Source organism: Tympanuchus pallidicinctus, unplaced genomic scaffold, assembly GCF_026119805.1.
Source record: "Tympanuchus pallidicinctus isolate F22 unplaced genomic scaffold, pur_lepc_1.0 scaffold66, whole genome shotgun sequence".
Lineage (NCBI taxonomy): Eukaryota > Metazoa > Chordata > Aves > Galliformes > Phasianidae > Tympanuchus > Tympanuchus pallidicinctus.
In genome coordinates this window covers 846-26,975 of record NW_026294787.1, presented here as the reverse complement: position 1 = coordinate 26,975, position 26,130 = coordinate 846, and the positions used below count along the sequence as shown (strand labels likewise).

The following is a 26,130-nucleotide window of genomic DNA, read 5'->3' as shown; positions in this document are numbered from 1 at the left end:
TGCGGCTGTCGCCCTTCAGGGCGGTGCGGGAGGGCAGCAGGGCCGGCCAAAGGTCCGGGGGGGAGGGAGGGAATGGGATGGGTGGAGGGGAGGGGATGGGATGGGATGGGATGGGATGGGATGGGATGGGATGGAAAGAGACGGGATGGGATGGAAAGAGACGGGATGGGATGGAAAGAGACGGGATGGGGGTGGGGGTGGGATAAGGATGGGATAGGAAATAAGGATGGAAATGGGATCAGATGGGATGGGAATGGGATTGGGGGAGATGGAATGGGAATAAGGATAGGAATGGGATGCGATGGGATGAGAGGATGGGGATAGGGTGGGAATGGAATGGAAAGGACCGGGAAGCATTTGTGGCACACAGGGAGCGTCGGGGTGGGCGGCGTTTATTGGTTCTGCTCACCCCCACCGCTGGCATCGCCCCGTCCCCCTCTGCCCCTCACCCCACGGCGGCGATGCGGGATGCGGCTCCTCCTCTGCCCCGCTCCTCCCCGCGCCCTGTCCGTGCCCGGCGCCGTCCCCGCACCGCCATCGCCGCTCCGTTCCATCGTGCGGAACCCGTGGGGCGGCCCCAGCGCTGGGGGGGGGGGGAAGAAGGGGGCACAGCTCCTCCGTGGGGCTGCGGGCCGGTGGGAAGCGCGGGGCCATCACTGCTCCTCCTCCTCCTCCTCGTGGGGCTTCTTGCGGGTGAAGAAACCGAACTGGGGGGAGGGGGGGTGGGGGTGAGGTGGGGAGAGAAGGAGGAGAGGGAGGGGATGAGGGGAGAGGGATGGGGAGAGGTGGGGAAGATGAGAGAAGGGGAGAGGGGGAGGAAGGACGGCGAGGAATGGGGAAAGGGAGAGGATGGGGGAGGACGGAATGGGGGGAGGGGATGCGGGAGTGAGGAGGGGGAGAGGACGGGGAGAGGACGGAGAGAGGGCGAGCACAGGTGAGAGGGCGAGGATGAAGGGAGACGACGGAGCAGAGGGCGAGGACGGGAGGAGAGGGTGAAGGGGGGCAGCGGGGACCACGCTCCCCCAGCGCGGCCCCCCACGCACCTTCCACAGGCAGACGCTGATGGCCGCCAGCAGCAGCAGCCCCCCCAGCGCGCTGCCCACCAGGATCCACAGCGACACGGGCACGCGCCGCTCCCGCAGCACCTCCAGCTCCGTCTGTGGAACGGGCGGCGGCCGTGGCGGGGGGAAGCGGGGGGGGGGGCGGCTTCCGCAGCCTCAGCCCTCCTCCCCGCGCCCCCCAGCTCCCCATGCCCCTCCTTCCCGGTTCCCCCCTCCTCCCGGTGTTCCCCATCCCGGTATCTCCCTGCCCCCGGAGCTCCCCAGCTCCCCGTGCCCCCCCCCCGCCGGTGCCCCCCCGGTTCCCGCACCTCGCTCCGATGCGCGCCCTCATCCAGCAGCAGCACTGCGCTGCCCGCCGCGCTCAGCGTCGCGGTGCTGACGATCCGCACGCTGCTGAACGTCGCCTGCACGGAGCGGAACGAACGCGGGGTCTCAAGGCACGACCCCCCCAAACCGCGTCCCCCTTTGGGATGGGGCTCGCGGGGCGTCCCCTCCCCCCCCTCACCGCTCGGAAGAAGTCGTTGTGCACCGCTCGGAGGACGTGAACGGCGACGCCGTGGCCCCGCTGCAGCCGCCCCAAGGCGCAGCTCAGCTCCCGGCACCACGCGTTGCTGCAGTCCTACGGGGGCACGGAGATGGGGCAGGGGGCACGGACCCCCCCCCGCCTCCCCCCGGGGGCCCGAATCCCCACCGGCCGCCCTCACCATCCTCCCCACGCGCTGCAGATCCGCGGGATGCACGGCCGTCACGCTGCTGTTGGGGGGGTCGCGCAGCTCACACGTGGCCTGGGGACGTGCGGGGGGGGTTGGGGGGGTCAGCGCTCAGCGTAGGGCTGCGGGACCCTCTTCCCCTCCCGTCTCCTCCCCTTCCCCCCTCCGGCGCTCGCTCACGTTCTCCGCCCGCACTCCGGTGACCGACAGGAACGGAACGCGGCCGTAGCCCAAGGACGGCAGCGCCAGGCGCAGCGTCACGTCCCGCACCGCGAAGCAGCCCAAGTTCTGCACCTGGGGGCCGGGGGGACGGACGGGGCACTGGGTGAGATCCTCCTCCCCACCCCCCCGTCCTCTCCCCCCGCCCCACCGCCGTTACCTTCACCGTGGTTCTGAATTCGGGGCCGGGGCCGTGCGGGAAGGTGCCGTGCGGGTGCACCTCGTAGCGGTGCAGGGTGGCCTCGCTGCGGGAGCACGGCGGGTGGGGGGCGGCCCTGCAGATCCCCCCAACCTCACGGAAACCCCCCCCCACCCCACAGCGCCCGCTTTACCTGGACAGGAAGAGGTCGGGTTCGTAGCGGATGGGAGCAGAGAGCAGCACCGCGTTGTCCCACAGCGTCGCGTTGGGTTCGGTGCTGTCGCTGCGGGGGGGATCCGGGAATTGAGGGACCCCCAAAACGCCCCGTAGCCGCGGGGGGGCGTTGGCGTTGTCACCATCCCCTACCTGGTGGCCTCCAGTGCCACTTCCACTCGGTTGAGCAGCACAGAGCAGCTGAACTCAAACTCCAGCGCAAAGACCACCTGGGGGGGGGGCGGCGGTGAAGGGCGCTGGGGGTCGGGGTGGGGGGACCCGGGGGAGCCCAGGCTCCTACCTTGGCCATGGAGCGGAACACGGGGTAACCCACACTGCACAGCTGCTGATGCTCCCCCAGCGCCGCGCACTCCAGCTTCACTGCGCTGCCATCCTGCGGGGAGCCGCACGGCGTGGGGCGGGGTTGGGGCTCCGGGGGCACCGGGGGCTGAACGCACGGCTGCGATGCGGCAACGGGGCCTCATCTCCCCGCTGGGATCAACGGGTGCCTCCTCCCCGCCGGTACCGGCGCGTCACCGCAGCCCCGCCGCATCACCGCATCCCTCGTTGGGACCGGCGGCTCCTCGCCTCCCAGCCGGGATCAGCGGCTTCCCGTTTTCCTACCGCGATCACCGCGTCCTCGTTTTCCAGCTGCGATCGCCGCTTTCCCACCTCCCGGCTGGGATCCCCGCAGCCCCCCGCACCGCGCGCCCCACATCCCCGCCGCCACGGGCCGGGATCGAACGCATCCAAACGGCTCCGCGCGTCCGCGCCGTGCGGGCGGCCCCTTCCTCCCGCCGGGGGTCGCGGGGGTCCCCGCTCGTACCGGCAGCGCCATGCTGGAGAAGTGCAGGTTGGCGGAGGAGCGCAGCGCCAGGCGCGCGTTGTACGCGTTCTCCTTTCGGTTCTGCAGCGCCGCCTCCACGCGCACCTTCCGGCGGCCGCCCCGCACCACGCCGGGAGCGCCGCTGAGGGGACAAAGCGGCTGCGTGACGGAATGCGGGGACACCGCGGGGATGGGAACACCTTGGGAACACCTCGTTAGAGCAGCATGGGGACACGCTGGAGACACTGCAGGGAGCTTTGGGGACATCCTGGGGATACTGCAGGGACACCACAGGGACTCGAGGACGCCACGGGGAGTGTGGAGTCCCGGGGTCACTGGGGACAACTTGGGGACATAGTGGAGATTCCTCGGGGACAACAGTGGGGTGCCGTGGGGACGCGCTGGGGACACGTTTGGGACACTTTGGAGACACGTTGGAGACGCATGGGGGACACGATGGGGACACATGGGGGACATGTAGGGCACACGTTGGGGACACATCAGGGACACTTTTGGGACATGTTGGGGTCACAAGGGGGACATGTAGGGGACACACGGGGGACACAACGGGGACACATCGGGGACATTTTTGGGACACACTGGGGGCACACGGGGAACATGTAGGAGACACGATGGGGACACACGTTTGGGACACACTGGGGACATGTAAGGGACACGTTGGGGACACATTTAGGACATGTAGGGGACACGATAGGGACACGATGGGGACATGTAAGGGACACACTGGGGACACATGGGGACACATTTGGGACACGTTGGGGACACCCCGTACCCGGCGCCCAGGGGCTGCATGGTGGCGCGCAGCACCAGGTCGGTGACGCACACGTCGTCCTCCCCGCAGTCCTTGAAGAAGGGGATCTGGGGGGGGAGGGGACACCGCCGTCACCCCGCGGGGACACCGGCCCCACGCCCCCCCCACGCCCCCCCCCCGGCCCCCCGCCCACCTGCGTGCGGATGACGCTCGGGGAGCCCTCGTCCAGCGCCGGTCCCGCGGGGTCGGGCAGCGCCAGGCGCAGCGTGAGGGTGAGGGGACGCAGGAACTCCGCGGTGTCCTGGGGGGGGACGGGAGACCCCGCGGGTGGGACGGGGGGCCCCGGGGGACGGCCGGGGGGTGGGGGGGGGTGGGGGGGGGTGGGGGGTCGGGGACCCCCGGCCGGCGCTCACCAGGACGTGGAAGGGGATTTGGGCGCAGCGCCGCTGCCCCAACGGCAGATCCAGGCGACTCCGCAGCCGCCGGGAGCCCGAATCGAAGGCAGCGCGAGAGCGAACGGCGCCGTCATCCAGGGAGGCGTTGAAGTGCAGGACTGCGGGCGGGGGGCGGGAAGGAGGCGGGGGTCGGGGGGGGTCGCAGAGGGAACGGGGGGTCAGTGGGAGGGGCCCGAAGGGGTCGGGGGGGATAGGAGGGGTCAGCTGGGGTCGGGGGTCAGTGGGGGTCAGCTGGGGTCAAAAGGGTCGAGAGGTTGGGGGTCAGAAGGGGTCAGGGGGTCAGCTGGGGGTCAGCGAGGTCAGGGTGAGTTGGGGGGTCAGCGGGGTCAGAGGGTCACGTGGGGTCGGGGGGTCACGTGGGGTCGGGGGACACCCCCAGGTGTAGCGGCTCTGCCCCACGGGGCGCTGCGGGGTCACTCAGGGACACCGCGGGCGCCGCCATAGCGCTCAGCTGCGGGACCCCCGGCGCTGCCGGCCCCGCTCCCCCCCCCCACCGCCTCCGTCCGCCCCCGCCGCTCACCGACGTCTCCCCGCCCCGCCCGGCCCCGCACGGCGCTCCGGAAGCAGGCGCTGCCGCGGATGCAGACGGCGGCGGCGGCTCCTCGGCGGCAGTTCTTCTGCACCACGCTGATGGCGGCCGGAACCACCGAGACAGAAACGTCCAGGCGCAGCACCGGGCGGGAGCTGCGGGAACCGGGGGCGACGGGGGGGGGTCCTTATGGGGCGCTGCCATGGGCTGCCGCTATGGGGTGCCCATATGGGGTGGGGAGGCGCCCGGCATCCTGCCCCGCTGCCGCCCCACAGCATCCAGCACCCCCATCCCAACATCCCGCCCCATAGCACCCAGCACCCCACCCAGCTGCCGCCCAACAGCACCCAGCACCCCACCCAGCTGCCGCCCAACAGCACCCAGCATCCCGCCCCAGTGCCGCCCCATAGCACCCAGCATCCCGGCCCAGTGCCGCCCCATAGCACCCAGCATCCCGCCCCAGTGCCGCCCCATAGCACCCAGCATCCCGGCCCGCTGCCGCCCCATAGCACCCAGCATCCCGCCCCGCTGCCGCCCCATAGCACCCAGCATCCCGCCCCAGTGCCGCCCCCCCTCCCCACTGACCGCAGCAGCACCGCCGCCCCCTGGGCGCCCACCGCCAGCGCCACGCCGCTCCCGTCCGGCTCCGCCCGGCCATCAACGCTGCGCCCGAAGTAACGCAGCCCTGAGCTCAGCTCCGCCGCTGCGATGCGCTGCGGGACGAGGGGTGATGGGGGCGGTGGGGTTACGGGGGCTGCGGGGTGATGGGGGCTGCGGGGTGATGGGGGCTGTGGGGTGATGGGGGCTGTGGAGTTATGGTGTTTATGGGGCTATGGCGCTTATGGGGACTATGGGGTTATGGGGGCTGTGGGGTGATGGGGGCTGCGGGGTTATGGCGTTTATGGGGGCTGTGGGGTCTATGGCGACTATGGGAATTTTGGCGACTATGGGAATTTTGGGGTTTCGAGGGCTGTGGGGCCATGCAGGTTATGGGGCTTCGGGGGCTACGGAGTTACTGGGGCTGTGGGCTGACGGCGTTTACGGGGCTTTGGGGGCTGCGGGGTTTTCGGCTGGGCTCCGGGTTCCCCCGCCCACCTGCGCGTGGCGCGGCCGCACGGCTCCCGCGGTGCCGTGGAAAACGTAAACGGCGCCGCGATGCCCGTCCTCCAACGGGGCGCCCACCGCCGCGTCCGCCCAGCCGTCGCCGTTCACGTCGGGGAGCGCCGCCAGCGCCGCGCCGAACCGCGCGTCCCATTGGGCCGCCGGGGAGAGCGCCGACACCGCCCGCACGGCGCGCTGCCGCCACAGAGACCCGCTGCGACCCACTGCGACCCACTGCGCCTCACTGCACTGCTGCCGCACTGCGACCCACAGCGCTGCTGCCCCATTGTGTCCCACTGCAACCCACTGCGCCCCATCGCCCCCCACTGCCCCCCATTGCGCCCCGCAGGGCTGCTGCCCCAACGCACCCCATTGCGCCCCACAGCCCCACAGCCCCACGGCACCACACCGCGCCTCTCAGCCCCACAGCGCCCACAGCCCCACGGTGCCCCACCAAACTCGCAGCCCCACAGCGCCCACAGCCCCACTGCAGCTCCTCAACCCCTCCGTGCCCCCAGTGTCACCGCACCCCGACCCTCCGCGTCCCCCCAACCCCCCCGCGTCCCCCCCAACCTCCCTGCACCCCCCAACCCCACTGCCGTCCCCCCAACCCCACCGCGTCCCCCAATTCCCCCGCATCTCCAACCCCCCCGGACCCCCGCCCCACTCACCGGCCCCACACCGTACACGTGCACCCTGCCGGTCTCCCTGCCGCCCTCCCCCAGGAAGTTGGGCGCAGCCACCAGCAGGACGTCGCTGCTGCCGTCGCCGTCCGCGTCCAGCACGCACAGCTCGCTGCCGAAATACGAGCCGAGCTGCGCCGCGCCGCCGCGTCACTGCGCTGACAGCCGGCAGCCCCGCAGCGCCCCGCAGCTCAGAACCCCACCCCAACCCCATAACCGCAGACCTACAACTCTGACCCCAACCCGACTCAACCTCATAACCCCAACCCTTCAATCCCAACCCCAGAACGCCGTAGCCCCATAATCCCATAATCCCTTAACACCATAACCCCACAACAGCCCCACAACAGCCCCAATAACAACCCCCAATAACACAGCCCCACAACAACCCCAATAACAACCCCAATAACAACCCCAATAACACAGCCCCACAACAACCCCAATAACACAGCCCCATAACAGCCCCAATAACAACCCCACAACAACCCCAATAACAACCTCATAACAACCCGACAACAGCCCCAATGACAACCTCATAACAACCCCACAACAACCCCACCACAGCCCCACGCCCCCGTGCTGCCCCACCTGCTCCCCTCTCAGCGTCTGCTCGGCTCTCAGCGCCCCGCCGGCTCCCATGGTGAACAGCAGCACCGCCCCGCGATGGCGGAACCGCGGCGCTCCGCCGACCAGCAGCCGCCGCCCGTCGGCAAAGAGCAGCGCCGACACCGCGTAACCTGCGGGCGGCCCGCAGCTGCCCCACAGCGCCGAGCATCCCCGCCCCACAGCGCCCAGTGCCGCCCCATAGCGCCCAGTGCTGCCCCATAGCGCTCAGCATCCCCGCCCCACAGCGCCCAGTGCCGCCCCATAGCGCCCAGTGCTGCCCCACAGCGCCGAGCATCCCCGCCCCACAGCGCCCAGTGCCGCCCCATAGCGCCCAGTGCTGCCCCACAGCACCGAGCATCCTCGCCCCACAGCGCCCAGTGCCGCCCCATAGTGCCCAGTGCTGCCCCATAGCGCTGAGCATCCCCGCCCCACAGCGCCCAGTGCCGCCCCATAGCGCTGAGCATCCCCGCCCCACAGCGCCCAGAACTGCCCCATAGCGCCGAGCATCCCCGCCCCACAGTGCCCAGTGCTGCCCCATAGCGCCCAGTGCTGCTCCACAGTGCCGAGCATCCCCGCCCCACAGCGCCCAGTGCTGCCCCATAGCGCCCAGTGCTGCCCCATAGCGCTGAGCATCCTCGCCCCACAGTGCCCAGTGCCGCCCCACAGCGCCCAATGCCGCCCCATAGCACCCAGTGCTGCCCCACAGCACCGAGCATCCTCGCCCCACAGCGCCCAGTGCCGCCCCATAGCGCCCAGTGCTGCCCCACAGCACCGAGCATCCTCGCCCCACAGTGCCCAGTGCCACCCCATAGTGCTGAGCATCCCCACCCCACAGCACCCAGTGCCGCCCCATAGTGCCCAGAGCTGCTCCACAGTGCCGAGCATCCCTGCCCCACAGCGCCCAGTGCCGCCCCATAGCGCTGAGCATCCATGCCCCATAGCGCCCACCGCTACTCTATAGTGCCTAGAGCTGCCCCATAGCGTCCAGTGCTGCCCCACAGCGTCGAGCATCCCTGTCCCACAGCGCCCACAGCTGCCCCACAGTGCCCAGTGCTGCCCCACAGCGCCCAGTGCCGCCCCATAGCGTCCAGTGCTTCCCCATAGCGTCGAGCATCCCCACCCCACAGCGCCCAGTGCCGCCCCATAGCACTGAGCATCCCTGCCCCATAGCGCCCACCGCTACCCTATAGTGCCCAGAGCTGCCCCATAGCGTCCAGAGCTGCCCCATAGCGCCCAGTGCTGCCCCACAGCGTCGAGCATCCCCGCCCCACAGCGCCCAGTGCCGCCCCATGGCGCCGAGCACCCCCACCCCGCACAGCCGTGCGGCGCTTCCAGCCCCCGCTTGCCCCGCATTCCCAGCTCCCCGCAGCCCCCCGCCCGCCCCGTACCCAGGTAGGCCGCGTGCTTCTCCGGCCCGGTGTGGAACTGGCTGCGGAGCCGCTCCCGCGTGGGGACGCTGCGCCCGCGGCTGCTCTCCTCCAGCACCGCCCCGTCCCAGTCGTAGGCGCCCACGGCCCCGAAAAGGATCCCGTCCTGTGGGGGGGGCGGCGCTGTGGGGCGCGCGGCCTCACAGCACAACGTGCGGGCAGGAAACCCCACGGCCGCGGGGCGGCCCCGAATCCCGGCCCCAAAACCTGAGCCCACATCCCAGCCCCATAACCTGACCCTATAACCTGAGCTCACATCCCAGCCCCATAACCTGTCCCTATAACCTGACCCTACAACCTGACCCCACATCCTGGTCCCAAAACCTGACAATAATAACCTGACCTCACATCCCGACCCCACACCCTGGCCCCATAACCTGAGCCCATAACCTGACCCCATATCCCAGACCCATAACCTGACCCCATAACCCAACCCCACATCTTGGCCCCATAACCTGACAATATAACCTGACCTCACATCCTGGCCCCATAACCTGACCCCACAACCTGACCCCACATCCCTATCCCGTATCCCAACCCCAAATTCCAACACCAAACACCAACCCCAAATCCTGACCTCAACCCCAAATTCCAATCTCGTATCCCTGACCCCGTATCCCAAACCCCATATCCCAATCTCAAGCCCTGGCCCCAAGTCCTGAACCCAAATCTCAACCCCAAACACCAACCCCGTATCCCAAACCTCACATCCCAACCCCAAATCCTGACTCCAAATCCCAACCCCGTATCCCAACCCTATGTCCAAACCCCAAATCCCCATTCCTGATCTCAGCCCCACATCCCAACTGCACATCGCTGACCCCAAATCCCAAACCTCACATCCCGACCCCAAATCCCCATCCCAAATCTCGATCTCAACCCCACATTCCAACCCAACTCCAAATCCAGATCCCACATCCCGACCCCAAATCCCATCTCCACAATCAATCCCCAAACCTGATCCCACATCCCGACCTCATATCCTGAACCCAACCCCAACCCCGATCCCATATTGCATCCCCCCTCCTGCCCCCAGATCCTGACCCCGAACCCCGATCCCAAATCCACCCCACACCTGCAGGGGGTGAACGGAGAAGCCGCTCTGTGCCATCTCCAAGGCGAAGGCGCTGCCGTTGTCCCCGTGGGTCCCTGTGGGGTCACAGCCTTATGGGGTCACCCCACACGCGGCACCGCGGGGCCTCTGCGTCTCTATGGGGTCGGTTTGGGGTTCCTGTCACTGCAGGGGCTGATTTGGGGCTGCATCGCTATGGGGTCGACTTTGGGGGGCCTATGGGGCAAGGTTGGGAATGTGTCTCTATGGGGCCATGTGTCTATGGGGTGGGTTCTATGGGGTGGGCTCTGTGGGGCTGTCCTTGGGGCTTTGTCTCTACGGGTTGGGCTCTATGGGGCAGTCTGTGGGGCTGTCCCTATGGGGCAGTCTCTATGGGGTTGTATCTCAATGGGTTGGGCTCTGTGTGTCTGTGCCTATGGGGCTGGGTCCCTACAGGGCATGTGTCCCTATGGGGCCATATCTCTATGGGGCTGTGTCCTTGTAAGCCTGTGTCCCTATGGGGCTGTATCTCTATAGGTCTGTGTCCCTATGGGGTCGTGTCCCTGTATGCCTGTGTCCCTATGGGGTTGTGTCTCTATAGGGCCGTGTCCCTATGGGGCCGTATCTCTATAGGTCTGTGTCCCTATGGGGCTGTGTCCCCCTGTCCTCCTGTCCCCCTGTCCCCGTGTCCCCGCGCCGCCGTCCCGTCCGACCCTCGAGGCTGAAGATTCGATCCCCCAGGGCGCCCACGATGCCGCGCAGCGCGCGCTCGTCGCTGACGTTGAAGAAAAGCGCGGGGCGGCTGGCGATGGAGCGAATCTCGCGCACAAACTGCGCAGGGCTGCGCTGCCGCCGCAGGTAATGGCCGAGAACCTGCAGCAACAAAGGCACCGCGCTGCACCGCACGGCATTGCACAGCACTGCATTGCACAGCACAGCGCAGCACAGCACTGCATTGCACAGCACAGCGCAGCACAGCACTGCATTGCACAGCACAGCACCGCATTGCACAGCACTGCACAGCACAGCATTGCACAGCACAGCATTGCACAGCACTGCACAGCACTGCACAGCACTGCATTGCACAGCACTGCACAGCACTGCACAGCACAGCACTGCACAGCACAGCACTGCACAGCACAGCACTGCACTGCACAGCACAGCACTGCACAGCACAGCACTGCACAGCACAGCACTGCACAGCACTGCACTGCACAGCACTGCACAGCACTGCACAGCACTGCATTGCACTGCACAGCACAGCACTGCACTGCACAGCACTGCACAGCACTGCACAGCACTGCATTGCACTGCACAGCACAGCACTGCACTGCACAGCACTGCACAGCACTGCACAGCACTGCATTGCACTGCACAGCACTGCACAGCACTGCACAGCACAGCACTGCACAGCACAGCACTGCACAGCACAGCACTGCACAGCACTGCACAGCACAGCACAGCACTGCACAGCACTGCACTGCACAGCACAGCACTGCACAGCACTGCACAGCACAGCACTGCACAGCACTGCACAGCACTGCACAGCACTGCACAGCACTGCACAGCACAGCACTGCACAGCACAGCACTGCACAGCACTGCACAGCACAGCACTGCACAGCACTGCATTGCACAGCACAGCATCGCACAGCACAGCACAGCACTGCACAGCACTGCATTGCACAGCACAGCACTGCATTGCATTGCACAGCACAGCACAGCACTGCATTGCACTGCACCGCACTGCATTGCACAGCACAGCACTGCATTGCACAGCACAGCATTGCACAGCACCGCATTGCACAGCACTGCACAGCACAGCACAGCACCTCACCCCACCCATCCCACCCCCATCCCACCCCATCGCAGCCCCAATCCCAATCCCAATCCCAATCCCAATCCCGATCCCAACCCCAATCCCACCTGCAACCCAAAACTCATCCCAACCCCAATCTTTTCCTAATCTGAACCCAACCCCAATTCCAACCCCATTCCCAATCCATCCTCATCCCAACCCCAACCCCAATCCCAGCCCACCATTACCCCAATCCCAATCCCAATGCTGATCCAACCCAATCCCAATCCCGACTCTGATCCCCATTCTGCCCTGGCCCCAACCCCAATCCCGTTCCCAGCTCCAGCCCAATTCCAATCTCGACCCCCACCCAACCCCACCCCATCCCAACCCCAATCCTGACTCCAACCCCAATACGCACCCAAATCCCCGTCCCAATCCCAACCCCAAACAAACCCACCCCAAATCAACCCCAATCCTGACCCAACCAAATCCCAACCCAACCCCAACCCTCACCTGACCCCAAACCCACTCCAATCCCAATCCCCATCCTAATTCCAGTCCCACCCCCAATCCCAACCCCACCCCCAACTCTGACCTGACCCCAATCCAATCCCAATTCCAACCTCGATCCCAATCCCATTCCAACGCAATCCCAACCCAACCTCAACTCCATCCCAGCCCTATTCCAGTCCCACCCCCAATCCCAATCCACTCCCAACCCCAACCCCATCCCAATCCCACCCCAACCCCAATCCCAACCCCATCCCCAGTCCAACCCCGAACCCCAATCCCCCCACTCCCACCCCCCCCCCCCCCAATCCCCGCCCCGCACACCGCGATTCCCAGCCTGGTGACGTTGTTCCTCTCGCAGACCCGCAGCGCTGCGGGCAGCCGCTCCCCGTCGTGCGACTCGCCGTCGGTCAGCACCACCAGCAGCCGCGCGGCGCCGCGCCGCCCCCCGACAGCGGGGCTGAACGCCTCCGAGCTGCGCGGCCGCGGCGCTCAGAGCCCCGAGGGCGGCCGCGTCCCGATGCTCACGGCGAGCCGGTGCCAATCCCAGCCCCGAGCCCGGCCCGAAACCCGCCCCCAAATCCTCATCCCGGTCCGACCCCCGATCCCAACCCCAACCCCAACCCCAACCCCAATCCCAATCCCAGCCCAATTCCAGCCCAATCCCAATATTAATCCCAATTCAGCCCCAACCCTCATCCCAATCCCGGCCCTAAACCTGCTCCCAAATCCTCATCCCGGTCCGACCCCTGATCCCAATCCTGACCCTAATCCTAAACCCCAACCCAGCCCCAACCCCAATCCCAGCCCAATCCCACTCCTAATCCCAATATTAATCCCAATTCAGCCCCAATCCTAATCCCAACCCATCCCCAATCTCCAGACCAATCCACCCCAATTCCAACCCCAACCTTAATCCCAACCCCAATCCATCCTAATCCCAACCCCAACCCAATCCTAATCCCAATCCCACACCAGTCCAATTCCAGCCCCATTCCCAACTCCAGACCAACTCTCATCCCAAACCCAATCCTAACCGAATCCAATCCCAACCCCAATCCCAGCCGAACCCCAACCTCACCCCAATCCCAATCCTAACAACACCCCAGACCCAATTCTGACCTGACCCCAACCCAAATCCCAACCCCAACCCCAATCCCAGTCCAACCCCAGCCCCAACCCCAACCCAATCCAATCCCACCCCCAATCCTGACCAGACCCCAACCCCAATCCCAGTCCAACCCAGCCTCAGTCCCAATCCATCCTAATCCCAACCCCACACCAGTCCAATTCCAGCCCCAATCCCGGCTCCAGCCCAATTCTAATCCCAACCCAAACCGAATCCAATCCCAACCCCACCCAACCCAATCCCACCCCCAACCCCAACCCCTCCCCAGTCCCAATTCCATCCCCATCCCATCCCACCCCATCCCCATCCCAATGCCCCCCCCCCCCCCCCCCCCTCACCAGGCCATCCGGATGGCAGCAGCCGTCCTGGTCTCCCTGCTTTCCCTGCGCTGGATGTTCTGCGCTGCTGCCACCAGCTCAGCTGCCGTCCGGTAGCGGCCCAGCGGCCACTCCTGCACCGCGTGCTGCCCGTACTGCAGCACCGCCACCTGCGGGCGGACCGACCCCAAATGGACCCCAAATGCACCCAAATGGACCCAAATGGACCCAAAAGGACCCAAAAGGACCCAAATGGACCCCAAATGGACCCCAAATGGACCCAAATGGACCCAAATGGACCCAAATGGACCCAAATGGATCCAAATGGATCCCAAACTGCAGCACCGCCACCTGCGGGCGGACCGACCCCAAATGGACCCCAAATGCACCCCAAATGGACCCAAATGGACACAAATGGACCCCATACTGCAGCACCACCACCTAGGGACCAAACAGACCCCAAAAGGACCCCAAATGGTCTGCATCAGACCCCAAATGGACCCCAAACAGACCCCATACTGGAGCACCGCCACCTGGGGACCAAACGGACTCCAAACAGACTCCAAAAGGACCCCAAATGGACCCAAATGGACCCAAATGGACCCCAAATGGATCCCAAATGGATCCCAAATGGACCCCAAATGGGCCCAAAAGGACCCAAATGGATCCAAATGGACCCCAAATGGACCCCAAATGGACCCAAATGGACCCCAAATGGACCCAAAAGGACCCAAATGGATCCAAATGGACCCCAAAAGGACCCAAAAGGACCCAAATGGACCCAAATGGATCCAAATGGACCCCAAATGGACCCCAAATGGACCCAAATGGACCCAAATGGACCCCAAATGGACCCAAATGGACCCAAATGGATCCCAAACTGCAGCACCGCCACCTGCGGGCGGACCGACCCCAAATGGACCCAAATGGAACCAAATGGATCCAAATGGACCCCAAATGGACCCAAATGGACCCAAATGGACCCAAGTGGACCCCAAATGGACCCAAATGGACCCCAAATGGACCCAAATGGACCCAAATGGACCCAAATGGATCCAAATGGACCCAAATGGACCCCAAATGGACCCAAATGGACCCCAAATGGACCCAAATGGATCCAAATGGACCCAAGTGGACCCAAATGGATCCAAATGGACCCAAATGGACCCAAATGGATCCAAATGGACCCAAATGGACCCCAAATGGACCCAAATGGACCCAAATGGATCCCAAACTGCAGCACCGCCACCTGCGGGCGGACCGACCCCAAATGGACCCCAAAGGACCCAAATGGACCCCAAATGCACCCCAAATGGACCCAAATGGACACAAATGGACCCCATACTGCAGCACCACCACCTAGGGACCAAACAGACCCCAAAAGGACCCCAAACAGACCCCATACTGGAGCACCGCCACCTGGGGACCAAACGGACTCCAAACAGACTCCAAAAGGACCCCAAATGGACCCAAATGGACCCAAATGGACCCCAAATGGATCCCAAATGGACCCAAATGGACCCCAAATGGACCCAAAAGGACCCAAATGGATCCAAATGGACCCAAATGGACCCCAAATGGACCCAAATGGACCCCAAATGGACCCAAAAGGACCCAAATGGATCCAAATGGACCCCAAATGGACCCAAAAGGACCCAAATGGACCCAAATGGACCCCAAATGGACCCAAATGGACCCAAATGGATCCCAAACTGCAGCACCGCCACCTGCGGGCGGACCGACCCCAAATGGACCCCAAATGCACCCCAAATGGACCCAAATGGACACAAATGGACCCCATACTGCAGCACCACCACCTAGGGACCAAACAGACCCCAAAAGGACCCCAAATGGTCTGCATCAGACCCCAAATGGACCCCAAACAGACCCCATACTGGAGCACCGCCACCTGGGGACCAAACGGACTCCAAACAGACTCCAAAAGGACCCCAAATGGACCCAAATGGACCCAAATGGACCCCAAATGGATCCCAAATGGACCCAAATGGACCCAAATGGACCCCAAATGGGCCCAAAAGGACCCAAATGGATCCAAATGGACCCCAAATGGACCCAAATGGACCCCAAATGGACCCAAAAGGACCCAAATGGATCCAAATGGACCCCAAAAGGACCCAAAAGGACCCAAATGGACCCAAAAGGACCCAAAAGGACCCAAAAGGACCCAAATGGACCCCAAATGGATCTCAAATGGACCCAAAAGGACCCAAAAGGACCCAAATGGACCCCAAAAGGACCCAAATGGACCCAAATGGACCCCAAAAGGACCCAAATGGACCCCAAATGGACCCCAAATGGATCCCAAATGGACCCAAATGGACCCAAATGGACCCCAAATGGACCCCAAATGGACCCAAATGGACTCAAATGGACCCAAATGGACCCCAAATGGATCCCAAATGGACCCCAAATGGACCCAAATGGACCCAAATGGACCCAAATGGACCCCAAATGGACCCCAAATGGACCCAAGTGGACCCCAAATGGACCCAAATGGACCCAAATGGACTCCAAATGGACCCAAATGGACTCAAATGGACCCAAATGGAGTCAAATGGACCCCATACTGCAGCACCACCACCTGCGGGCAGACCGACCCCAATTGGACCCAAATGGACCCAAATGGACCCCAAATGGACCCAAATGGACTCAAATGGACCCAAAAGGACACAAAAGGACCCAAATGGACCCAAATGGATCCCAAAAGGACCCAAATGGACCCCATACTGCAGCACCACCACCTGCAGGCAGACTGACCCCAAATGGACCCAAATGGACCCCAAATGGACCCCAAAAGGACGCAAATGGACCCAAATGGACCCCAAATGGATCTCAAATGGACCCAAAAGGACCCAAATGGACCCCAAATGGATCTCAAATGGATCCCAAATGGACCCAAATGGACCCAAATGGACCCCAAATGGACCCCAAATGGATCCAAATGGACCCAAATGGACCCCAAATGGACCCCAAATGGACCCAAATGAACCCAAATGGACCCAAATGGACCCAAATGGACCCCAAATGGACATAATTGGATCCCAAATGGACCCAAATGGACCCAAATGGAACCAAATGGACCCCAAATGGACCCCAAATGGACCCAAATGGACTCAAATGGACCCAAAAGGACCCAAAAGGACCCCAAATGGACCCCAAATGGACCCCAAATGGACCCAAAAGGACCCAAATGGACCCCAAATGGATCCCAAAAGGACCCAAATGGACCCAAATGGACCCCAAAAGGACCCAAATGGACCCAAATGGACCCCAAATGGATCCCAAATGGACCCCAAATGGACCCAAATGGACCCAAATGGACCCAAATGGACACCAAATGGACCCCAAATGGACTCAAATGGACCCCAAATGGACCCAAATGGACCCCAAATGGATCCCAAATGGACCCCAAATGGACCCAAATGGACCCAAATGGACCCAAATGGACACCAAATGGACCCCAAATGGACCCAAATGGATCCCAAATGGACCCAATTGGACCCAAATGGACCCAAATGGACTCAAATGGATCCCAAAAGGACCCAAATGGACCCAAATGGACCCCAAATGGACCCAAATGGACCCCAAATGGACCCAAATGGACCCAAATGGACTCAAATGGATCCCAAAAGGACCCAAATGGACCCAAATGGACCCCATACTGCAGCACCGCCACCTGCGGGCAGACCGACCCCAATTGGACCCAAATGGACCCAAATGGACCCCAAATGGATCCCAAATGGACCCAAAAGGACCCAAATGGACCCAAATGGACCCAAATGGACCCAAATGGACTCAAATGGACCCAAAAGGACCCAAAAGGACCCAAATGGACCCCAAATGGACCCCAAATGGACCCAAAAGGACCCAAAAGGACCCAAATGGACCCCAAATGGATCCCAAAAGGACCCAAATGGACCCAAATGGACCCCAAAAAGACCCAAATGGACCCCAAATGGATCCCAAATGGACCCAAATGGACCCAAATGGACCCAAATGGACCCCAAATGGACCCCAAATGGACCCAAATGGACTCAAATGGACCCCAAATGGACCCCAAATGGATCCCAAATGGACCCCAAATGGACCCAAATGGACCCAAATGGACACCAAATGGACACCAAATGGACCCAAATGGACCCAAATGGACCCCAAATGGATCCCAAATGGACCCCAAATGGACCCAAATGGACCCAAATGGACACCAAATGGAACCCAAATGGACCCAAATGGACCCCAAATGGACCCAAATGGACCCAAATGGACCCAAATGGATCCCAAAAGGACCCAAATGGACCCAAATGGACCCCATACTGCAGCACCGCCACCTGCGGGCAGACCGACCCCAATTGGACCCAAATGGACCCAAATGGACCCAAATGGACTCAAATGGACCCAAATGGATCCCAAAAGGACCCAAATGGACCCCATACTGCAGCACCACCACCTGCAGGCAGACTGACCCCAAATGGACCCAAATGGACCCCAAATGGACCCCAAAAGGACGCAAATGGACCCAAATGGACCCCAAAAGGACCCAAATGGACCCAAATGGATCCCAAATGGACCCCAAATGGACCCAAAAGGACCCAAATGGACCCCAAATGGATCTCAAATGGATCCCAAATGGACCCAAATGGACCCAAAAGGACCCCAAATGGACCCCAAATGGACCCAAATGGACCCAAATGGACCCAAATGGACCCAAATGGACCCCAAATGGACCCCAAATGGACCCCAAATGGACTCAAATGGACCCAAAAGGACCCAAAAGGACCCAAAAGGACCCAAATGGACCCCAAATGGATCTCAAATGGACCCAAAAGGACCCCAAAAGGACCCAAATGGACCCAAATGGACCCAAATGGACCCCAAATGGACCCCAAATGGACCCAAATGGAGTCAAATGGACCCAAATGGACCCCAAAAGGACCCAAAAGGACCCAAATGGACCCAAATGGACCCAAATGGATCCCAAATGGACCCAAATGGACCCCAAATGGACCCCAAATGGACCCCAAACGGACCCAAATGGACCCCATACTGCAGCACCGCCACCTGGGGACCAAACGGACCCCAAAAGGACCCCAAATGGACCCCAAAGAGACCCGATACTGCAGCACCACCACCTGGGGACAAGATGGGCCCCAAATGGACCCCAAAAGGACCCCAAACGGACCCTATACTGCAGCACCGCCACCTGGGGACCAAACGGACCCCAGAGGAAACCCAAACGCACCCCAAAAGGACCCCAAACAGATCCCATACAACAGCACTGCCACCTGGGGACCAAACAGACACCAAATGCACCCCAAAAGGATCCCAAACGGACCCCAAACGGACCCCATACCGCAGCACCGCCACCTGGGGCACCCCATGGCCCCCCACAGGACGGTGGCACCTGGGCCGTCCCTGCGCCCCCCTCGTCCCACCTGGCTCTGCTGCGGCCCCACAAAGAAGCGCGCCAGCAGCGCCCGCAGGAAGCGCTGCACCTCGTGCCACGGGTAGATGCTGTTGGAGCCGTCCAGCAGGATGACGATGTCCAGGAATGTGGGGCAGCCTGCGGCATCGGGACGGGGGTCGGGGGGCTGCGGGGGGACGGGGGGCACGGGGGAATGGAAATGAGGGGACGGGGGGCACCGGGACACGGGTGGGGGGCAAAGGGATGGGGGGACGGGGGGGAACGGGAGCAAACGGGGATGTGAGGACAAGGAGATGGAGGATACAGGGGACACGGGTGGGGGGCACAGGGATGGGGGGACGCGGGGGGTTATGGGGCGAGTGGGGGGACATGGGGGAATGTGGGGGGACAAGGAGATGGAGGGCACAGAGACACGGGCGTGGGGGGCAGAGGGATGAGGGTCCATGGGGACAGAGGAACACAGGGATGGGGGACATGGGGACAGGGGAACATAGGGGAACATAGGGGCATGGGGGAACATAGGGGAACATAGGGGAACATAGGGGAACATAGGGGAACATAGGGGAACATAGGGGCATGGGGGAGTGGGGGCAAATAGGGATTTGGGGTTGGGGGGACACAGAGATGGGGGGAACAGGGACACGTGCACATGGGGACAGGAGTGTGGGGGGCACAGGGATGGGGGGAGGGGGGGGTGCAAGGATGGGAATCAGTGGGGGATGGAGGGACAAGGGGATGTGGGGAGGCAGGAGGACGTGGAGATGGGGGGAGGGGGGACATGGGGACAGGGGGACTGGAGGTGGGGGAATGTGGGGAGGGGGGAACACGGAGACACAGGGATGTGGGGACAGGGACACGGGGGGCACAGGGACACGGGGACATGAGAGTGTATAGGGACAGGGGTGTGGGGACGTAGGGCCAGGGGAATGAGGGGGGGACGTGGGCATGGTGACATGGGATGTGGGGCAGGGACACGGGGACATGTGGGGATGTGGGGACATGGGGGGAATGTGGAGGTGTGGGGACACAGGAACGTGGGGACGGGGTTGGGGGGGACATCGGAGCCAGGGATGTGGGGACAGGGGGACAAATCGGGGGATGGGGGCGACAGGGATGGAGGCACGGAGGAGCACAGCAGGAGTGGGGATGTGGGGGGGGCGGGAAGGGGGGAGCGAAGGGCGGGAAGTGGGGGGGGGGGGGGGGGGGGGGGGGGGGGGGGGGGGGGGGGGAGGGGGGGGGGGGGGGGGGGGGGGGGGGGGGGGGGGGGTAGGGGGGGGGGGGGGGGGGGGGGAGGGGTGGGGGCAGGGATCGGGGGGGCAGGGATTGATTGGGGGCTCAGGGGGTCGCGGGGGCGGTTCGGGGGTCGGGCGGGCACTGACGCTGCGCGGTGGGCGTGACGGTGCCGCTGTGCCGCATGCGGCGGTCGAGGCGCTCGCAGAGGCCGCTGCTGAACACGGAGCTGCCGCACGGCTGGGACCAGAGCGGGGCGCACACCTGGGGGTCGGGGCGCACGGCCTCAGCCCCCGCCCCACACCTCCCCCCCGCCCCCCCCGTCGCCCCCCGCCCCGCAGCCCCCCCTCACCAGGACGCCGCCGTCCCCGCCGCCGCTCAGCGCCATTCCCAGATGCATGTTGGGGCTCCGCAGCGCCGCGTCCCCTCGCCCCGAAAAGCGGGCAGCGGCCGATGGCACCGCGGACGCCCGGGCGCCGCCCGGTGTCCCGCCACCATCCCGCCCCACCGCGTCCCCCCTTCCCAACTGCACCCCTCTGTCCCCACCCCCCTCCAGCCTCCCCATGTCCCCGACCCCCCCCCCCCCACTCCCAGACCCCACTGCCCTCCCCCCACCAGACCCCCCCCCCCCATGTCCCCCTTGGACCCCACTGTCCCCGTGCCCCCACTGTGTCTCTCTGTCCCCCCCATCCCCTCTGGATCCCCCCATGTCCCCCCTTCTCAACTGGACCCCCCACTCTCCCCACATCCCCCCCCCGTGTCCCCACGTCCCCCCTCCCATCCCCACCCGTTGTCTCTATGTCCCCCTTGGACCCCACTGCGTCTCTATCTTCCCCCCATCCCCTCTGGACCCCCCCCCACTCCTCCCCCCACTTCTCCCCACGTCCCCCCTTCTCACCCGGACCCCCCCGTGCCCCCCCCCCCCCCGGTACCGAGGTTGCTTTTGGTGCAGGTGCCGTTGGGGGGGCTCCAGCGGACACTTGTAGAGCTCCCCGCGGTGGTCGCCCTGCGGTCCGTCCCATGGGGCCGACACCAGCAGCCTGTGGGGCAGAGCGGGGGGGGGGGGGGGGGGCAGGGCATGGAGGGGGGGATGCGGGGACAATTCCCCCCCCCCGCCCCACTTCCTCGCTCCCGCCCCACATCCCCCCTTTCCTTCCACTTTTCTCTCCCCCCTCCCTTCTTTCCCCCCTTCCCTGCCCTCTCCTACCTCAGTTTCCAACATCCAGGGTCCCAGCCCCACACATTGAGGCTCCTGCCCCACATTTGGGGTCCTGGCCTCACACTTCACAGTCCTCACCCCACACTTGGGGGTCCCAGCCCCACACTTGGGCTTCTCCACTCCATACACTGAGGCTCCTGCTGCACTTACGGGGGTCCCAGCCCCACACATTTGAGGCTCCTGCTCCACATTTGAGGTCCTGGCCTCACACTTCACAGCCCTGCCCCACACCTGGGGGTCCCAGGCCCCACACTTGGGGGTCACTCACCACCGCTCGCTGCCCACCGCGTGCTGCAGCACTTTGTACCCAAACTGCGACTCCGGGGGTCCGTGGAAGAGGCGCGGGTGGAGAACATCGATGTTAAATGGGGAGCAGAGGCCTGGGGGCACGGGGGGGGGTTATGGGGTGGTTTGGGATCACGGGGTTACGGGGGGTGTGGGGTTATGGGGTGGTTTGGGATCATGGCATTATGGGGGGTGTGGGGTTATGGGGTGGTTTGGGATCATGGCATTATGGGGGGTGTGGGGTTATGGGGTGGTTTGGGATCATGGGGTTACGGGGGCATAGGGGAGGTGTGTGAGGCTGAGGTGAGAGGTTATAGGGTTATGGGGGAGCATGGGGGGCCATGGGGGTGGGGGTGTTTTGTGGCATTATGGGGGGGTGGGGGCACGGGGTCACGGGGTCATTTGGTTATGGGGGATTTTGTGGTGTGCAGTGATGGCCTTACGAGGCGGGGGAGGGGTGTGGGGTTACGGAGAGGGGGGGCCTTATGGGGTGTGGGATCAATGGAAATGGGGGCCTCGGGGTTCTGGGCAGCGTGAGGTTATGGGGCAATGGGGGGGTGGGGGGGGATATGGGGGCTGTGGGGGATCAGGGAGGTGGGGGGGGGACGGGGGACGCGGGGTTATGGGGGATGCAGGGACACTGAGGGACGGCAGTGGGGGTGGGGGGGGCCATAGGGAAAAGTGAGGGTGGGGGGTGGGGGGAAGCCCCACAAAGCAGCGCCCAAAGCCCCCAGGCCAGAACCCCATAAGAGCACAGAGGACTCCGGGGGGCACCCCACAAAAGAGCCCCACAAAGGAGCCCCACAAAGGAGCCCCAAGAACCCCCACAAACACCCAGAACCCACATCCAGCACCCAGGAACCCATAAAACCAGGGACCCAGATCCTGCACCCCGAACCCCACGTGTCACTGAGAACCCCATACAAAGCACCCAGAGCCCCGCACGCAGCACCACGAGCCCACAGCCAGCACCCAAGACCCCACAAAGCAGCACCCAGAGCCCCACGCTACCTTCCGAGAACCCCATATCACACCCAGAGCCCCACACAACCCCCAAGCACCCCACATACAGCGCCCAGAACCCCACAGACAGCACCTCAAACAGAACCTCGTGCACAGCACCTAAAACCCCACACCCAGAACCCAAATCCCACACACAGCACCTCAAGAACTTCATATACGGCACCCCAACACCAGACGTTACACCCAGCGCCCCATATCCAGCTCTGAGAACCCCATATAACGCCCAGAGCCCCATATCCAGCTCTGAGAACCCCATATAACACCCAGCGCCCCACATCCAGCTCTGAGAACCCCATATAACACCCAGCGCCCCATATCCAGCTCTGAGAACCCCATATAACGCCCAGCGCCCCATATGGAACACCTGGAATCCCATATAAAGCACCCAGAACCCCACTGAGGACCCCCTACATGCCACCCCAAACCCCACAGAGCCGCCCCAGAACCCACATCCAGCACCCCAATAAATCCCCCCCACCCCACAGAAATCACTTTCCCCCCCCAAACCCTTTTCTGTCCCTTTTCCCCCCACCCCTCGCCTTTGGGGTCTCATCCCAAGAGGAAAAACCCCACAGCCCCATGTTGGGGATGGGGGGCACTGAAGCCCCCCGGCTGCTGCCCCCCTGTGACCCGCGGGGCTGATGGGCCGGGGGTCCCGTGGGGCTGCGCCGTGCGCCCACTTCCCCTTTTCCTTATGGGGTTTTTCCCCCCGTGGTCCTTTTTCCCTATGGGGTTTTTCCACGGCTCCTTCCCCATGGAATTCCCCCTCCGGGTGCCCCAAACTCTGCGGGATTCGTTCCAACGGTGACCCCCAACCCCGCAACCCCAAATCCCGACCCCGCAGCCCCCAGTCCCCTAGGAGACACCCCGACCCCCTGACCCCAAAGCCCCTCAGCCCCCCAAGTCTCCCCATTCCCTATGGGACTTTTCCCCCATCTCTCCCTGGGGACCCCGAACCCCAAACCCCCCCCGACCCCACAGCCCAACCCCTCTGGGGATTTACCAAAACCCCAAAGCCCCTCCAATCCCTATGGGGCATTTCTATGGGGTCTCCCACTCCCCATGGGAACCCCCAACGTCGACCCCCCTGCCCAGACCCCAAAACCCCCCTCGATCCCAAAGGCGCTTTCCCACACAGCCCCCCATTCCCTATAGGATTTCCCCACGAGGACCCCCAACCCCCCCCAGTTCCTATGGGACTTTCCATGAGACCCCCAACCTCACAGCCCCAAAGCTCCCCCAGCCCCACAACCCCGTCCCACCGACCCCACTGTGGCCCCAAACCTCCCCCCCCCCCCCAAACCCTATGGACATTTCCACAGGACACCCCGACCCCACAACCCCAAAGCTCCTCCCAGTCCCTATGGGATCTCCAACCCCCCAAACCCTATGGGACATTTCCACGGGGTCCCCCACCCCCCTTAGGATCTCTCCATGGGATCCCCTGACCCCAAACCCCCTCCCGACCCCACAGTCCAACCCTTATGGGACTTTCCACAGGACCCCGACCCCACAACCCCCAAAGGCCCCCCCCGAAACTGCAAGCTCCCCCCCAGTCCCTATGGGATTTTCCCATGGGGATCTCCAACCCCCCCACCCAAAGCTCCCCCCGACCCCACAGCCCCACGACCCCCCCCCCAATCCCCTATGGGACTTTTCCATGGGGTCCTCCAACCCCAAAACCCCAAAGCTCCTCCCAGTCCTATGGGATCTGCAACCCCCCAAACCCTATGGGACATTTCCACGGGGTCCCCACCCCCCACGGGATCCATCTATGGGACACCCCGACCCCAAACCCCCTCCCGACCCCACAGACCCCACAGCCCAACCCTTATGGACTTTTCATGGGACACCCCGACCCCCCAGCCCCACAACCTTCTCCCCAATCCCTATGGGATCTCCAGCCCCCCATCCTCCCAGTCCCTATGGCACATTTCCATGAGGTCCCCCACCCCCCTCAGGACCTCTCCATGGGATCCCCCGACCCCAAACCCGACCCCAAACCCGACCCCAAACCCGACCCCAAACCCGACCCCAAACCCGACCCCAAACCCGACCCCAAAACCCGACCCCAAACCCGACCCCCCCTGGCCCCACACCGACCCCACAGCGCCGTGAGCAGCAGCGCTGCCGCGGGGGGGGGGCCGCCCCATGGCTCTCGGTGCGCGGCTCCTCGCCCCCCCACGGCTCCGCTTTTTCCCTTTCCCTACAAAAACCCCATTTATATGGGATTTCTGCCTCCTCCCCCCCCCAAAGCCCCATAGGCCGCTATAAATAACCGGGCGGGGCCGCGCGGTTTGGGGCGGGATTCGCCGTTTTTGGGTGGTTTGGGGGAAAAAAAACCATCCGAAAAAGTTGGGATTTTTGGTTGTTTTTTAAGATCCAGTTTGGGGGATTTTTGTCGTCCTTCGTTTTGTTGCGAAAGAGGGTAAAATTGGGCGAAACGGCCCCAAAAGGGACGCGGGGGGGGGGGGGGGGGGGATGGGACAGGTGGGGTCTCAATGGGACGAGGCGCTGTGGGGCCACGTCACCCAGCCCCCCCGTGTCCATAAAGGGGCCGTGCGGGGACCTCAGCGTCCGGTCCGTGCCCTATAGCGGGCTATGGGGCGCCCCATAGCGGTGTCAGTGGGGCAGAACCCCACATTGGTGCCAATGGGACAAACAGCGGCCTGCCCCCCCCCGTGCCCCACATTCTCTCTCCACCCCATTGCTGTGACCCCATTGTCCCCTCGTGCCCCACACGCTGACCCCACACCCAACGTGGGGCGCAGACCCCACAGATCCCCTCCCCATAAGGAGCCCCTGGGCTGCCCCCAAAGCGGCGAGGAGCCCGTGTGGGGCAGGGCTTGGGGGATTGCAGTTATGGGGTGTAGGGGGCAGGATTGGGGCTTCGGGGATTTGGGGTGCAGGGGGCCGATGTGTGAATTGTCAGGGCTGGGCGGGGCTTTGGGGCGGAGATTGGGGTGTTGGGGCGGGGGAGGAGGGGGGGGGGGGGGGGCAGGGGGGGGGGGGGGGGCAGGGCTTGGGGCATCGGGGTCGGGGGATTTGGGGCTTTTGGCGCTTTTAGGGGCAGAGTTGGGGCCAAGTGGAGGATTTGGGGGCAGTGGTTTGGGGTGCAGGGTTTGGGGGGCAGGGTTTGGGGGCAGGGTTTGGCCATTCGGGATTTGGGGTGTTTTGGGGGGTGGAGTTGGGTGGGTTTTCCGGGGAGCCTCATTTGGGGTGCAGGGTTTGGAGATTTGGGGCACAGAATTGGGGGTGCGGAGTTTTGGGGTGCAGAGAGGGAAGGTTTGGGGTTGGATCTGTGGGGTGGAGGTTTGGGGTAAGCGGGCGCAATGTTTGGGGGGTGCGGTTTGGGGCCGGGGATTTGTGTTGCAGGGTTTGG

General features: G+C 63.9%; 1 protein-coding gene across 1 annotated transcript; it reads right to left on the bottom strand.

The window, feature by feature from the left end:
* Window positions 1–134: 134 nt before the first annotated feature.
* On the bottom strand, window positions 135–25,430 carry ITGA10 (integrin subunit alpha 10). The gene is made up of 30 exons (XM_052665398.1): window positions 24,852–25,430; window positions 21,709–21,820; window positions 21,154–21,261; window positions 20,574–20,647; window positions 20,371–20,485; window positions 19,002–19,129; window positions 13,570–13,718; window positions 12,427–12,577; window positions 10,506–10,665; window positions 9,817–9,890; window positions 8,703–8,847; window positions 7,297–7,445; window positions 6,697–6,840; window positions 6,020–6,220; window positions 5,510–5,637; window positions 4,916–5,079; window positions 4,354–4,493; window positions 4,134–4,241; window positions 3,962–4,047; window positions 3,169–3,310; window positions 2,644–2,736; window positions 2,496–2,572; window positions 2,323–2,412; window positions 2,151–2,235; window positions 1,952–2,065; window positions 1,766–1,846; window positions 1,567–1,680; window positions 1,370–1,465; window positions 1,044–1,157; window positions 135–707 (listed from the first exon to the last, which is right to left on the bottom strand). The coding sequence occupies exons 1-30, from the start codon at window positions 25,008–25,010 to the stop codon at window positions 654–656; spliced, it is 3,555 nt and encodes a 1,184-aa protein (XP_052521358.1). The 5' UTR covers window positions 25,011–25,430; the 3' UTR covers window positions 135–653.
* Between the last annotated feature and the right edge of the window lie 700 nt (window positions 25,431–26,130).

Bases quoted from the DNA above. Each gene is read 5' to 3' on its own strand.
- ITGA10 (XM_052665398.1), bottom strand. From the start codon at position 25,010: ATGGGGCTTTGGGGGGGGGAGGAGGCAGAAATCCCATATAAATGGGGT. The intron at 20,648-21,153 runs GTACCGGGGGGG...TTTCGGGGCGAG, and splicing joins CTGCACCAAAAGCAACCTCG to GGGACGCGGCGCTGCGGAGC. The intron at 1,158-1,369 runs GTGCGGGAACCG...CCCGTTCCACAG, and splicing joins AGGGCGCGCATCGGAGCGAG to ACGGAGCTGGAGGTGCTGCG.